The following is a 16,308-nucleotide window of genomic DNA, read 5'->3' as shown; positions in this document are numbered from 1 at the left end:
GTTTACTGTGTGAAACCACTTAACACTCGGTTTTAGTAGTTTGTGATTGACCACCAGCTCAGTCTACTTGAGCTTAAGTACTTACCCATTAGCTATGTTGCTCAAAAATACCTTTCATGATTATTTATGCAACATAACTTCAGTTTACTGTGTGAAAACAAAGCAGGAACATGACCACATTGGACTTTTTCTGTGGTAAAAGTTGATAAATGTAACCAGTGCAGTTGAGCTACTGATTGCAGCTAGTTGGTTAGTGAAGCTAATATTCTCCTTGTTTCAAATAAGCAGTCAGAGAATAATAATAAAAATATCTAGTAAGTAATATTGAGTGTGTGATCTCTAAATACTGATATTTCAACATTCACTGATGCAGGTGAAGTTCCTCTATAGCTCTCCTCTCTGACTTGCTTAAACCTGGCCAAATAATAATGTAATAATAAATAATTTCACAGGTTAGAACTCAATAAGTCCTGTTTGGTGTGTTATCACAGAGTTACTGCAACAGCAGCATAGACAAGCCAACATTACACCAAGAGCAAAAACGGTTGATTCGTCTTCTCAAACTACATGTTGAGTTCATGAACTCAACAACAAGCACAAACACACAGAGATCTGCTTTTAAAATATGATGTGTGTCATCATGACGGGACCAGTCAGTGTGGGGGAAACCAGTTTGTAAATGAGACTGATTGTGGTGTTAGGGGGAGAAAGATCTCACACACTGCATTGGACTACAATCATGTAACTGTAAATCAAAATGAATTCTATAAAATAAATGAATCCTGTCTGGATGGAACTGTAGAATGCTCATTTGAATATTCTTGCTTCATTTGATTCTTTGCCCTCATGATGTCACATTCAGTGTGCATTCACATTCTGAATGCAACACTCAGAACAGACTCTGTCAGTGCAGGGACTCTTAAGGTAATCTGGGTTGAAACCCCGACAGCATCGTGTCTCTGATTTTACAAAACTTTGAACAACATGGAGGACGATCTGAGTATCAACAAGAGGAGAGCTGGTGATGATGTACAGAGACCCAGAAAAAAGATGAGGTACCGTAGCCTCAACAGTGCCACTGGACACAGTGACGTGCCAGTGGAGGACAAGAACTTGAACAGCGCCTCATCTGAGGAGGAGAGCATCTTTGAGATGTCCTCCTCAGGAAACACAAGCAGAGGTAAGCTGGGAAACCAAATGACTTTGATTTAAAACACTTTTCATTTTAAGTAAATGTTAAGGTTAAGATTTGGATCAGTTGAAACATGAATCAGAGTAGATTTTAGAGGTAGAAATGTATTCCAAAGTAAAAATGTCTCTGTGTGTTTTCAGCTCATTTTAGGAACAAATACTATGAGCATGTGTCGATCGGAGCAGGAGGCTTCGGCTCAGTGTATAATGGCTGGTGTAAAAGAGACCTTTCCTTAGTAAGTCTTACAAAGACATGCACAAATACATTACATTCACTGATCCTCAAGGTGTACCAACTCAATTATTTGTCTTTCTGTCTTTCAGGTGGCCATCAAGCATATTGACAGAGACAATGTGAGATGGCAACAAGTGGTGAGTAATTTCCAAAATAATACTTTTATTATAATATATAATAATATAATATATAATATTTTTTGAATATTTAATTACTGCTCTGTGGATGAACAAAGACCATATGAACTTAGAGCAGGTCATTTACAATTTGATATGTATGCATTTATTTCATGTAGAGTTGCAATGGGAAGGAGTTTAAAGTCATTCTTGAGGTCGCCCTCATGCTGAAAGCTGCCGGTCTACCAGGATCAGTTGGACAGCCTGCTGCGGTATCCCTTCTGGACTGGTACCTTCTGGACGAGGAGATAATACTGGTTATGGAAAATCCAACCAACTCCGTGGACCTCTGGGCATACCTTCAATCACAGGGAGGATCCCTGAGTGAACATGAGGCAAAGGTACAGAGGCTGGCTGAATAATGTTTCTGTGTGTGCCTGGTGTTCACCCGGAAAAGCAGTTGTTAGTGTTTTTAGCTGTCCTTATAAACCAGAGTTCACCTGGTGAGACTCTGATTTAAGCTGCTGCCAAGCTTCACTTGATAAAAGTGTTCTTCAGGGAGACATTTTAAGTGTTTTAAGCTTGTTATGCCCCAGTCTAGGAGTGCTTAGAGCATAACTAGAAAGGGCCCTATCTTCCCCAAGTCCAAAGTAGTAACGTACAACAAGTTTTAGATTTTGAATGAAAAGAAAATGATTTATTCACAAAACTCTCAGAGATCAAACAACTATAACTAAGGTATCAGCTTCAGGATGGACCAAGGCCAAAACCAAAACAATTCTACCTGGAAAATAAATCACTTACCTCACAAAACAAATGACAGTAGACTTATACCTCCCTAACTAACAAAACAGGAGAAAACAAGATCAACTAAAAATGGCAGTCAGCCCCTACTATTGGTTGGGGTATTGGTTCCCAGCTGCAGCCAATCACAGGCTAGGGCCTGGAATCACTCCACCAATCATCTCCTGGGGATGGCACATCCATATTTACATGTGAAATTGACAAAAAAAAAAGACACAGGCAACACACAAGCAAACACATAGAAGACTACAAAAATATGACCACAGTCATAACAAGCTGCAGTGGTGCATACAGTTTGTTTGATTTGATTTAAAACAGCTAAAAAGTTCTAATCATCACACATTTCAACATTGTCCTACAATATAAAATCTATCCACGGCTCCTTGGAAACCGAGCCAGGTGAATAGACTGTTTGTATGGTTAGTTGATGATCTGATATAACTGGTGAGCCAACAGTCACAGCAAGTTTTTCAAAAGAGGTTACTCCTTTGTAAACCAGGCCTCTTTTGTGCAGCAGTTATGACATCATGGTACGATATGTGTTCACCAAAGTTGAAGTTCATTCCAAACATTAGCATGGATTTACTTAGCCGCCACTAGTGAATCCACTGAAATGAACTGATTGTGCTGCAAAAAGATTTTAATTTTAAACGTTCTTGTGACTGGACCTTTACAGAAAAACCCGAGTTCATAAATGAAAGGACATAGTGGTCATTTAGTGATGTGTTACTGCCATAGTTTTGACCCTTTTTATCATGATGTTGTTTAAGAGACTTTTCCACCCTGACACGAATCAAGAGAAAATACTTCCTTGCAGTACTTTCCAACTCTCTCTTTCTCTCTCTGTTTTAGATCATCCTGAAGCAGCTGGTGGACGCAGCCATCGACCTGCACTCAAAGGGAATCTTTCACCGGGACATCAAGCTACAGAATGTCTTGATCCAAAAGGTTTCTGGTGTGCTAAGAGTGCGTATCATCGACTTTGGCTGTGGCCTCTTCTCAAAGGAGACGCCTTACAAGTCCTTCTGTGGTATGATATCTGTCTTCTGCTCCTTACTCATTTGGTCAGCCTGTGAAATAATGACGTTTGTAATGTTGTTTTTCCCTTACCATTTTTCTTTATTTTCCCTTCATCTCTCTGTTTGTCTCCTTTATTGATGTGTGCACTAGGTACCCTTGCATACTGCCCTCCAGAGTGGTTTGATTATCAGAAATACTGGGCCCGTCCCACCACTGTTTGGCAGCTTGGCGGGGTCTTCTATTCTCTGCTCAGTGGACATAAGGATTTTACGACCCTAGACTTCATCGACAAACACATTGAAGTCAATGCAGCACTGTCCACAGGTAAAACACACACATACTTAATACTATAAAGTATATTTGATGAAAGCAAATGTATTCTTCAGAAAGCCTTTTTTTTTCATTGGATCGCCCACTTTAACTTTTGATCTGCTTCTTGTTTCTCACTTTTCAGACGTGAAGATTTTGCTGTACATGTGTCTGGCTGTAGACCCTACGTTGCGATCCACTCTGGAGGAGCTAAAGAACAGCCGCTTCCTCAACAACCTAGCCCTTTGTCTACCCAGCGTCACTTGGTGACCTAGGTTCAGGTAGCTTCCTCCCACCACCATGGTCAGGAACTAATGCTGCTGGTGGATTGAAAACAACAATGGACTACAAAATTATAAAAACGCTACTGGACTGTTCTGAAAAGGTTGTGTGTGGGTCCTCTCTGGGTGCTCGGGCTTTCTGCCAGGCTTTATGATCTCGCCGGTTAATAAAAAGCTTCCTTTTCAGTTCACTGTGTTACCTGCTTTGACCAGGACCAGGATAATATAAAACATACATAAAATATCATCATTTAATTTTTCAACAGCCGTCTCATATGCCAAACAGAATATATGTAATATACAGAATTAACAATTACTCAGTAATTCATTTCTGACATTGCCTTCACACTGGATGTACATGTCATGAACATTAGAGGTTAGGCTACACAAGAGAACAGTAAACATTGAATATCTGGAAATTAAAGAAATGGTATCAGAAACAGGTTTAATGCCAAGTAGTTTCACATCCAAGGAGTTTGCATGTTTTGATACATCATAAATTAATATAATTAAGAAAGGAAGCACCACAAAATGAAACATGATAAACTGTGTTCACAGACAACTGTCTTTTAATGTCTTCCTCAGCCCATGCATTGATGTCTGTGACAGAATTGTGTCTGTTTTTGATGCCGTGTTGTCTGATTCTCTGAATCTTTTAACATATTATGCACTGTACACAATGAAGTCCACAGATTCTTTGCAAACATTATTCACCAATTATGTTACTTACTGGTTGCCGATTCATCTAATTAACTGAGATGTTCAAGCAGGCGTTTTCTTTTAGCATTTCACAACTTTTCCAGTCTTTTGTTGACACTGTCCCCATCTTTTTGAAACACAAATGCAAAATAGGAATATCAGAATCAGAATCACTTTGCTTACAGTTTAAAAGACAAGGGACATGACAGGTAGGCGCAAACATAACGAAAAAACAAAATATATAGAAAAAATAACTGTATATACATATATATTTGCATAAATATAGATATATATGGACATGAGTATCTATAGACATTTGTAAACTGCACTGATGATAATGCAGTGCTGCAGGTAGAGGAATACATACGGTTTCTACAAACAGTTGTGGTCCGTACATGAGGTAGGTGGATATGACAGTACCTAGATACATATCTATGTATCAGTATTGTTACAGGAATTTTAAAGAAAAACCCTTAAATAAGGAGGATCGGATTCAAAGTATCAAAGTTTAAGTTGAATTTATTGTTCTTGTACAAGAAGAGCGTTTCACAGTGCAACACACAAAAGGGGTTACAGAGAAAAAGGCTCCCTGAGGAGCTCTGACAGTTGGTTCTTATACAATCGATAATGGGCTGTCTTAGACCCCTGCAAATTGTTAACAGACAATTTGCATATATTAGCATCTAAACCTTTTTCTCTCCCTTAATCAGTACCCAGTATGTCCCCAATCTAGATGTCACCTCTCTGACCTGTCTCTGACCCTCGTTCTGTTCTGGAATCCTTCTATTTATACATTAACCTGAACTTTACCTTACCCTGCCAGTCTCAGCCAAACATTAATAAAGGGAAGTGTCCTCAAGACATGTAATAAATAGGAACAAACATCGTATAATTTAAAATATCTAAATAGCTGTGTAATCCTATTTTTTATAACAAGTATCATTTTTCAAAAACAATACCACCTCTCAGTTTCAACTAAAAATGAAATATGGGCTTTCAGCGTTTTGCTCATCATCACATTTTGTCTCTAGTTTCGATTTTGTTGAATGTGATGCAGAATTTGACCAGTTCAGACGACATAACACTCATATCATACACGAGGGGGCGCTGTTGCGATATTAGCTGTTGGACAGCACAAAGAAGAAGACGCGCGTAGTGACTGACAGTCCGCCGTCACCGGGATAACCGGACTAAAATGAAGAAACCGACGGAGTATCTGCACAGTATTGGACTATACAAAAAAATTAAATAAAATAACTCAAAGGATAATTTGAATTAACAGACTACAGACGGCGGTAAAACGCCATTGCAGCGTCTGGAAGAAGAGCTCAGCGCGTCGACCTGTCTGCACTGTGCGCTCTGCTAAAGTCAGCCTGCAGCCGCTTTATTCTCCTTTCTAGTGACAGCCAAATGAACCAAACACCAACGTCAGACGACAGCAGCTGATAACTCTCGCGTACAGACATGGCAGACGATGAAATAGACTACAACATCGTGTTTCCAGATGCGGGGACATCCGGTGAGCATCTCTTCATTGTACTGTAACGACACTGTACGTCCGCGCTCCGCTTAGCTTAGCGCGCAGAGGCTAACGCTGCCTCACAGTGTCCTTTAGCCGGGCGTTAGCCTAGCCGTGTAGCTCAGCTGACCGTGACAGCTCCTAACGTGGTGGTGTGTTTTCAGAGAGGCACTGGCAGGGGACAAAGGAGCCGGTTGTGATTCTGTTGGGCTGGGCTGGCTGCAAAGACAAACACCTCTCCAAATACAGCTCCATCTACAACGAGCAGGTTCAAATACAAAGCCCCATTCACAACAACACACCCTGATGTTTGGTCTGTTCAGCAGCATCGTGTCAGCAGCTGGTTGATGTACTTCTTTCTCTCTTTTAGGGATGTGTCACCGTCCGTTACACGGCTCCCCTGAAGACCGTCTTCATCTCCGAGTCGTTCGGCTACAAGGAGCTGAGCAGCACAGCCCAGAAGCTGCTGGAGATCCTCTATGATTACGAGGTGGAGAACAGCCCTATCCTCTTCCACATCTTCAGCAACGGCGGCTTCATGCTCTACCGTTACATCGCCGAGTTGTTGCACAGCGATAAGCAGTTCAGCTCCCTGTGTGTAATTGGGGCTCTCGTGGACAGTGCCCCAGGTAGTGGGAACGTCCGCGGGGCCCTGCGTGCACTAACGGCCACCCTGGGGTCCAAAATAAGTCCTGTTTTAAGATATGTCCTCTTAGCTGTTTTCGCAGTGACTGTTTTCCTGTTGCGAGTCGTGCTTTACCCCTTGACCAAGTACATCCACAAGAACCACTATGACGCAGTGCAGGAGAGACCGCCCGCCTGGCCTCATTTCTTCCTCTACTCCAGAGCTGACCAGGTGATCAGGCACCGGGACGTCGAGGTCTTTGTGGGAGCCTTGAAGCAGAAAGACGTCCAAGTGGACAGTTTTAATTTTGTTTCCAGTCCTCATGTCAGCCATTTCCGGGATTTTCCCGAGCAGTACGCTCTCAAGTGTCGCGATTTCCTGGTTGCCTGCATGAAGGACTTGGAAGGGACTGAGATCAAAAAGAGACAGAGGGTTCAGAGTCAATGAAACCTGGAGAGAAGCTCAAACGTTTTGCCCAATCTTCTGTCAGTGTTTTCCAGTTTCTGAGGAGAGGTTAAGAAAATCAGACTACTTAGTTCAGTGGTCTGAAAAATCGGTTAGAAAATGAGGCTGAATTTTTTGTTTTGTTTTTGCAAGGCAGCTGAAATTTGAGCTGAACTGCGTTCTTGCTGATGGTTTTCTGTCCCAGTGCACATAATAGAATGGTTCCACACATGCGGCAGGTGTACTGCACTTCACCCACGTCTGGAAACCAGCCATCTGAAACACTGTAATTAACATACCCGTACATTTTTGTGGCAAATATGCCTAACCCTGCCTACTCGAATGTTTTTGCAACAGTTCTATACCACGTGTAAAAATCTAAACTATTGCTATACACTGGAAAATGAATCCTTTAGGATCATTTAAATGGTTTTTAATATTGCTGTGAAATGTCATGCATTGTAGATTTGTAGTAGTAGTGATTCTAAAATTGAGGCTGGGTGTTGTTTAATAATAATCTGTATCTTCTATTTCTAAAATTTCTAACGTATTTATTGTTTCAGTCTCACAATTTGCCATTAAAATGAGATCACAAGGGTGCTTACAGCGAAGGCGACTGTCAAAACTGAATCACATGATGTTTTTTTAATTATTATTTAAATAAAAAGGTCTCAAACAGCTTGCCTTAAACAGTAAATGCCTTTCTGAATTGTTTTTTGGGTCCAGAAATTGTAGAATACTGTAGTATATGTGCTGCACATATACAATGAATGTATATGTCTACACAACTATTGTGTTCTTTCTAACTGATGTGCCTTCAATAAATCCAGAATGCTCATAGAAAAAATATGTCATATTTATTTTTAAGGAGTCCAGATGCTTTGGATGTGCCACATAAATGGTTTCATACAGGTTTGGATAATCCCACGTCATCAATGTCTGCAAAGGGTTCCTTGATCGCGTATCTCTGAAATATTTGACTGATATCAGAACAAACTGCAGTGATATCCAGAAACGCTTGATGCAAAAATGATGAATAATTAGCGATTTCAAATCTTTAAAGACCAGATTTTCACTGCACTGTGTAAATAATTTGTCCGTATTTGTTACAGTTCTAAGTGGTAAACTTTTTTTTGTAAAGACAATTTGAAATATCAAATTATTATTTAGTTTTATTGTCTAGCTTTACAATTTGTTGAATTGTGTTAAAATGTTGCATACACATGTACATAGACTGAATGTAAGTTGATATTTTAGTGTAAAATAGTTTTTTCTTTTATTGGTGATTTACAACGCTGAACTCTGGACAGGGTTTATTTTGATAGTTCATGGCAGCTGTTCCTTTTATTAGTCACAAGGGCCATTTTTTTACTTCACTTCCTCTCTTGACCTTGTTCCTTTGCTGATAAGAAGCACTCACTTTGTGTACGCAATACATTCCATCACTGGAGGGCTCACTGAGCAGGAGACATCAAGACAAGGTGTCTACGTGATCTTGTCCCCTCGTTGAATGTCCACAACACATGTCACATTTGACATTTGGAAGAAGTGGTTGGCATTTGTCTCTGCACCGGGCCTGATCCATGCCACTTCATGTATCATGTAGAACTGCTCAGAGGAAAGGGAGAAAGACAGATGAACATCGCTTACTGGAGTGCACATGAGACAGGCTGCTCTGATCCTGCTGGTGGTCTCCTGCATTGTTTCCATGATAGAGAAAGTCTTCAGTGGTTGCACGGTTTAGTAGTGTTACGTTAGGATTTTGTAATTGGAATAAAACAGAGTCACATTTAGACAGTGCAAGTAATCACATTCTTTACTAACATGAAATGCTGAAAAAATCATTCATTACAAATAATTGTCACATTGAAAATACCACTTAAAGTTTTGTTTTAGGGGTATTTTCAATGTGATAATTGTATTTGCATCAAAGTACGTATTATAAAAATGTAACTTTTATTATACACATATGCATTATATCATTTGATTGTTGTATAAACTGCATTTTAATATCATAGTTAGCCAAAGTGGTGCTAATTTTGAAACCTTTATTCACAAGTCATAATTTAGTAAAGCACTGGTTCACAAACTGGTGTACGACATATCAAACCAGCTACAACATTTTAAATGAAATTGAACTAGGAGAGCAAGTTTTAAGTTTTGCATTTCCTAATATATATTGTTCCAGCATCAGCATGATATGATATGATAGACATGTTTATTTACGTAGTGCACCCATACTGTACACCCATGATTAGTTCAAATGTTACATGAGATAGTGAGCATGATTATATGAATAGTTTAAAAACTCTGCGACTGTGGCTCCAAACAGGAAATATTAGTGAAGAGAAGAGCGGTTCAAGAGAACCTCATGAACAGCAAATGGTTCTGTTTAGAATTCAACAATAATTAATGTCCTTAATAGGAATAAACCTGCCTCATGAACTGTCTGTAGCTCGTCAGGGTTAATGTCTGTCCAAATAGTCTTAATCTACGAGATTAATATTTTCTAGGTACGGGGCATAAAAAGTCTAAGAAACACTGAAGTAAAGTATTGCAAAATACTGTTATACGAGGGTCACAATGTATATTATTCTGTGGATTACTGTTTTATTTTGTTTGCATGAAAAGTGCTAGACAAATAAAGTTTGATCGATTAATTGATTGCAGTAATTCATATCATGAAAACATAACTTGCACACCTGAGTCGAACACAGTTATATGGAGAATCTGTTAGCGAACACTGGTGTATTCACACATTCAGCAGTTATGGAACATCGTTCATTTGGTGTGGTGTTTGGGGTCTCTCTGCTAAATGCTCAACTATGTTCACCAGCTACTCACTGTCCACTGCTTGCTGCTTGCTGCTGAGCGTGTAGTGCAGTGTAGTGTAGTGTGTTTTTAGAGCTTTTTATCGAGAAACATCTGCCTGCTGAGGCAGAAAACCATGTTATGAGAGTGATGACAGTGAACATAAACAGACGAAACAGACGTAAAGACGAGGGGAGCTGAATATTCAGGTTCATCACCACAATCAACCTTTTTAACATTGTCATTTTATACTTTCTTCTTATGAAAATATTAATTATAGAGGGGGGGGGGGGGGCGACTTTGAACCCACATTGCAATAATAGGTGATGATTTACAATCAAATATACAATTACAAATCTCATTATACATGTACAGTGAATTAATACAAACACAACACAACACAACCACAACCACAACAACCATGAGGAAAATTGTAATATCTGAATGAATGCACACTGAATAAATACAGTGACACTGATATTCCTGAAGAGGGAAGCATTGACTCACAGTTGCCATCATGCCGCACCTCACTGTGGCCTCGACTGAGTATTACGCCGATTACCATGAGGTTCAGCAGTGGATTTTACTCTGAGCTCCTGAGGTTTAAACGTTGTGAAACATTACCTTCAGGAGCTCTTTATGTGCTGCTTTGAATTGGGAAAAAGGGAAAGGTTGCATGTTGTTCATTTGTGCAAGATATAACATGTTCATATTAAAAACAGTGGGCTTACTCAGCTGGACAGTAACAGTGCTTCCCTTTTCTTGTAATTGTTCTGATGACACCCAGGAGAACAGAACAAAGCATTATTTCAAAGTGAAGACAGAGTGAGTCTTTTCAGTTAAGGATGAGCGATAAAGGCAAGAACAGCTGCGAATGGATGGGTGGGGGGAAAAAAAACGTCATAACACACACTCCCCCTCTCAGAAACGCACTGAAAGAAGAAATTACCCCGTGGAAGTTAATGAAGTCTCACAAGTTGATGAGGGGAAAATTGCGGCGAAGAGGGGTCAGCGCCTTCTCTTTAGCCTTTCCCTCTTCTGCAGAAAATGGCTGCGGTCAAGATCCATACTTTTAGAGGACGCTGAGCACTCCAACACAGAGATGGAGTGAGCACCAAGATTAATGGTATTAAGTGGTAGCACTTGGCAATACGGTAACATATCGTCCATGTTCTCTATTCCACACTGATAGTTTCATAGACCTTGGCTTTACACATTGACTTTTAGCTGTGATTTACAGGATTGAAATAATCCGGGAGGCTTTTCATCACAGCAAGGACCCGCGAGTACGAAGTGTCACATCAGTGCCAGTTTTTATCATATAATACACTCAAAACTTTAAAACATGCCAATGTTTGCCGTCTGCACTTTGGATTGCGAGTTATCGTGCAAAGCCAAAAAATGAACTTCATATCAGAGATCTGTTTATTCTCAGGGAATGATTTTTTTTCTTGGTTTAATGTCACTCCGAAACAAACAAAAAAAAAGGTTTGTATTTATGTACGTGTTGACATTTAGGTGCTACCCCGCGAACCTCCTTTCTAGATCATTGGATGGGGAAGTGTAGTATTTTATCTGACAGGTGCACACACACACACACACACACACACACACACACAGTAACAGAGAGGATCTAATGGCAAACCTCTGTGCCTCTTTCTCTGGTGATTTGAAGTGATTTTGTATCATGTTTGACATTTTGATTTTAAGGCTGACATAATGTGATTTTATGGCCAATGATCATGTTGATATCCTATCTATATATTATATATATATCTAATATATATATTATATATATCTATATATATTTACTGTTTTACTGTGTAATTTCCTTTTACATGCTTGTCAGTAATCAAACAATAAGAATCAGCACAGCACTTGCATTCGTTTAACTAAATTTGTGTTTTTATCCTGGGTTTTGTGTTCATTTGTTTGATAGATTCATAGATAAATAATCCACTTTTTCCCTTTTCATTACTACATCCCTCACACAGTCTTAACAGTCCTCCCATTCTTATCTCTTCTAACACACACATACAGACACACACTCCCAGGTGTGTTTCCTGGCGACACACACAGCGTCAAAACCTTGCCTTTCTCTCTCGCACTGCGGGACCGGCCTTGTGATCAAGTTGAGTGGGAGCCGACGAGAAGTCACTCAAGTCACCCTCTCTTCCCTCTAATGAGCAAAGTGTCTCATGGAAGCCGAGTCCAAGACAGCATGGGAGCTCCCACACACAAGTACACTCGCACAAAGAGGAATAAATGCGTCACGAGTGCACACACACACACACACACACACACACACACACACACACACAAACACACACACACACACACCTTCAATGGAATGAAATCCAGAGGATCAGGACCAAAGTCCCGTCCGCCTTTGAGTAACTTTAAAAGGTCTCCTGGTGTTTTGGGTCGAAAATGAAGAGAAAATTGATGTCTGTGTGTGTGCATGTGTGTGTGTGTGGTTTGAGAAGGGAATCGGCTTGTTGGACCAGACAGGGAGCCGTCATCAAAATCTCCCCTGGTCTATCTCAGCCCCTCAGCCCTCTACTTAAAGAACCAAAAGAGGCAAGAAAAGCGATGGAATGTTAGATAAAGGGGGAAAAAAGACAGAGAGACATCGAGGGAGAGGAAGATGGAGAGTGAGAGGACCAGCAGTATAGAAACCCCTCAGCGTGTGTGCAGCCTCTCTCCCATCATGTGGTGCAGCAAGCTGCCTCTCTCAGCCTATTCAAAGCGAGTGTGTGTTAGTGGAGGAGTGTGTGTGTGTGTCTGTGTGTGTATTTCTTCACAGATGTCCTTGAACAGAACCCCCTCGGCTCTGCGGATCCCTGCTGCCACTGGAGAACATTTGACAAGCAGCAGGCTCTTGTTAGAGCGCTGTCAAATTAAAGGTGTGTGTGTAGGTCTGAGAAAGTGTGTGTGTAGGTGTGTGTGTGTGTGTGTATGTGTGTATTTCAGAGGCTCTATTCAGAGCCCTGTCAAATTAAAACTACCAAACAAACTGTGCGTGTCACACAGACAGGCCAAGTCGCGTGTATGATGGCAGTGGTAGGCCTTCGGCTGCTTTGTCTGTGTTTGTTTGTGGGTGACTATCTGTGTGTATGTGTGTGTGTGTGTGTGCACGCATGTGTGTGTTGTGTAGCCGTGTGTAAGAGAAAGAGAGACTAGGGTTTTGTGGCATGCATCTTTTTTTTTTTTACATGCATCTTTCACTTGTTTGCAATAAACAAATACACACACACACGTGGAGGAAGAATCTAATGAGGTGTGTCTAAAAGTAAAACATATACATAAGTGTCACACATACACACGCACACGCACACACACACACACACGTATTCAACCACAGGATACTGCAGATCTACATCTTTATTCAGATGATTTTACATGATTATACAGGAAGGTCTAAAATTCAGCAATATGGGAATACATGCTTTTTTTTAAAAAAAAAAGCCAATTGCTTCTTTGCAAAATTAAAAACAAAATACTTTCCATTTCTTGTACATTTTATTTTTAAATAAATCTATTTATTCATGTTGCTCAGGAAGAAGGACAACATTATTTTTGTACCTGTATTCCCCAAAACGCATCAAAACTACAAAATGACAAATCATTTTCTGATAAAAAAAACAAAAAACAGGTGTCTGAAATAATGTAATGAACATCAGATGATAAATGTTTATTAAAACCAAAAAGGAAAGCTGTAGGTCTCCTGCAGGTTAGTGTGGACAAACATGGATGTAGGCAACCTTTATTGGGAGGGAGGGGGGGTCAAATGTTTTTACATGAATTAAACATGGAACGCAAAAAAAAATTTCACACTTTGCATGCCGTCTGTTATGTAAGAATTTGGGTTTAGCATTGAACACAGAAAACAGGTTAGCAATGTTGTAATCTGTATGCTAAGCTAAACTAAGCTAAGCACCTGCTAGCGTCATATTTAGGTATCGCTCTTCTCATCCAGCTTGTGGAAAGAAAGTCAACGTCAAACTACTCCTTTAAGACATGGACTCAAAACTAAAGCTAGTCATGTAATGAAGAGTTGAATTGAATCATTTGGAATAGTACTGTGTACTGTGTGTGTGGCTAACAGAGCCACGACACAGGCTCTGTTAGTGTTTTAACTTGCCTCCATTAGCAAAATGTTATGATTTATGCAGTTGCTGGCACACTAATATCTTTAGTAGTTTTTTTTTTTCCCTTTATCTTGTAGCCAGGAAGCCGATTCATCTTCAAGAGTGATGAGGGGAGGTTGCTCTCTATGCAAAACGCATTAAAAGCTAAATGAGGAGTCTATTACTCAAATCCGTCTGATAATCCGTTAGCTAAAGACCCCTGGCCGCTAACTAAGCAGATTAAGATATGTCATTGCCACCACGACCAGGATGACAATAGTACACTACTTATGATCTCAGACACACACACACACACACACACACACACACACACACACAGGGTGACACCTTGCTGAATGTGTTTCACACTTCTGCTTGGTATTCTGCGCACATGCACGCTCGCGCACAGACGTGCACACACGGGTCACATATGCACATAATATTGGTCAGTTAATCCCATCCTTTCTCACACACTCAAACATGTAAAGACACACACACACACACACACACACACACACACACACAACACACCGTCCACACCCACACCACTTATCTACATACAGTGTCTCCTTGCCAACTCACTTCATAGAATTAATTCTCTCCTCTCCGCCCACTCTGTTGTACTGTTTGTGTGTGTGTGTGTGTGTGTGTGTGTGTGTGTGTGTAAAAGGAATGCATAGGGGACTCTTGAAGAGGCCGTGTTTGTATGAACACGGACAATTCATCATGGCTTGATTAACATACAAGATTTTATCTCCCTTACTCTCGGTCTCTCTCCCTCTCTGCCTTTCCCTGTGCTTTGGTCCCGTGGCGATAATTACAAATTATTTATTCCTACTGGTTAATTAACTGATATCCTTTGCACAGAGTCCTGAAAATACAGGAAACATTTTGAGTTGCTCAGAGTAAAGCTAAGGCAGTTGATGTAATTACTCAAAACAAAAGAATTCAGCACATGAGAAGTGATCATGATATTAGTAATTTTTTAACCTACAGAAATTCTGATGCTAACACTTCTACTAGCAGTTAGCAGTCCTGAATGCTTCAAACAATGCCTTAATTGTCATTTAAAGGTGCGATCATTTAGATTTCAATAGTTAATATTGGCCACGCTGTTGGTTACCAACACTTCAGTACAATGGATTAGCAACCAATCCTGCATTGTTCACTCTGAGTTCTTATCCCCTGTTCCCAGTGTATCTTGGTTTTGTATGTTGTTGATGGGATTATTGGATTACGTCTCTTCAGTAAGTCATTAAAGTTATCTTTTTTTATTCTACATGTCTGTATTTGGGCTCCCCTTTTGAGCTAACCCATAACAACCTTAGACTGTGACTGTATGTAGGCCCACGTATACACAAACAGCCACCAGTATTGGCATCACAAATAAGTAATTCAGGGCGGAATGTGCCCAGCATTGTAACTAATGTCACTCAGTTTAGTGGTGGTGTAAAGCCCAGCTACAGACTGTAGATGGCCCAGGGCAGACATCAGTGTCCACATCACTCCAGACCTTGGAGCTGGTTGACCTGTGCTGGGCCTGTCTTGTTTCCAATGACCGTTTGTTACTAATTAATGGACTGGAGCCCATTCTCCAGCGCTGAGTGCAACACAAACCACATGCATTAAACATGACCATACCTCCCACTCCTGCCAGAGGTGGGGAGACAGAAAGATGGAGTAAGAGAGGGAGAAAGGAGGAGGCAGAGAGACGGAGAGAACAACATGCACCTGTAACACTTCAGATGAGTCAAACATGCACAAATCAGTACAAAGTTGAACACTGGTTGAGTTATTTTAGGTATCTTTGGCTCTATAAGGTAATAAATAAAGTAATAAAGTAAAATTCTTGTTCATTTTCTGCATAGATGTTAGATGACTGGAAGTTGGAGCACCTCCAGGGCATAAATTGATATGAAACTCTGCTTGAATCAGCAGTACAAAAGATGAACAACTGCATTAGAAACATAGTTCTTTGATAGGAATGTACAAGATGTACATCAAACTGTGAAAAAGAGAATTCACCACTGCTTCTAAGGTTCATATTGGTGATTTGCTCTTTTTTCAGCTAACCATTAGTTAGGCTAACATTAGCTATGCTTGTGATACAAAGCATATCCACAG

The 16,308-nt window shown here is 40.3% G+C and overlaps 2 protein-coding genes across 2 annotated transcripts; both read left to right on the top strand.

The window, feature by feature from the left end:
* The first annotated feature begins 874 nt into the window (after nucleotides 1-874).
* On the top strand, nucleotides 875-4,124 carry LOC104934822 (serine/threonine-protein kinase pim-2). The gene is made up of 7 exons (XM_010750576.3): nucleotides 875-1,180; nucleotides 1,333-1,427; nucleotides 1,516-1,563; nucleotides 1,722-1,943; nucleotides 3,199-3,376; nucleotides 3,517-3,690; nucleotides 3,821-4,124. The coding sequence occupies exons 1-7, from the start codon at nucleotides 985-987 to the stop codon at nucleotides 3,943-3,945; spliced, it is 1,038 nt and encodes a 345-aa protein (XP_010748878.2). The 5' UTR covers nucleotides 875-984; the 3' UTR covers nucleotides 3,946-4,124.
* A 1,652-nt stretch (nucleotides 4,125-5,776) lies between these two features.
* Nucleotides 5,777-8,090, top strand: tmem53 (transmembrane protein 53). The gene is made up of 3 exons (XM_010750574.3): nucleotides 5,777-6,174; nucleotides 6,339-6,442; nucleotides 6,545-8,090. The coding sequence occupies exons 1-3, from the start codon at nucleotides 6,120-6,122 to the stop codon at nucleotides 7,244-7,246; spliced, it is 861 nt and encodes a 286-aa protein (XP_010748876.2). The 5' UTR covers nucleotides 5,777-6,119; the 3' UTR covers nucleotides 7,247-8,090.
* Nucleotides 8,091-16,308: the final 8,218 nt, after the last annotated feature.

Source organism: Larimichthys crocea, chromosome X, assembly GCF_000972845.2.
Source record: "Larimichthys crocea isolate SSNF chromosome X, L_crocea_2.0, whole genome shotgun sequence".
Classification (NCBI taxonomy): domain Eukaryota; kingdom Metazoa; phylum Chordata; class Actinopteri; family Sciaenidae; genus Larimichthys; species Larimichthys crocea.
This window is presented reverse-complemented; position numbering and strand designations above follow the sequence as displayed.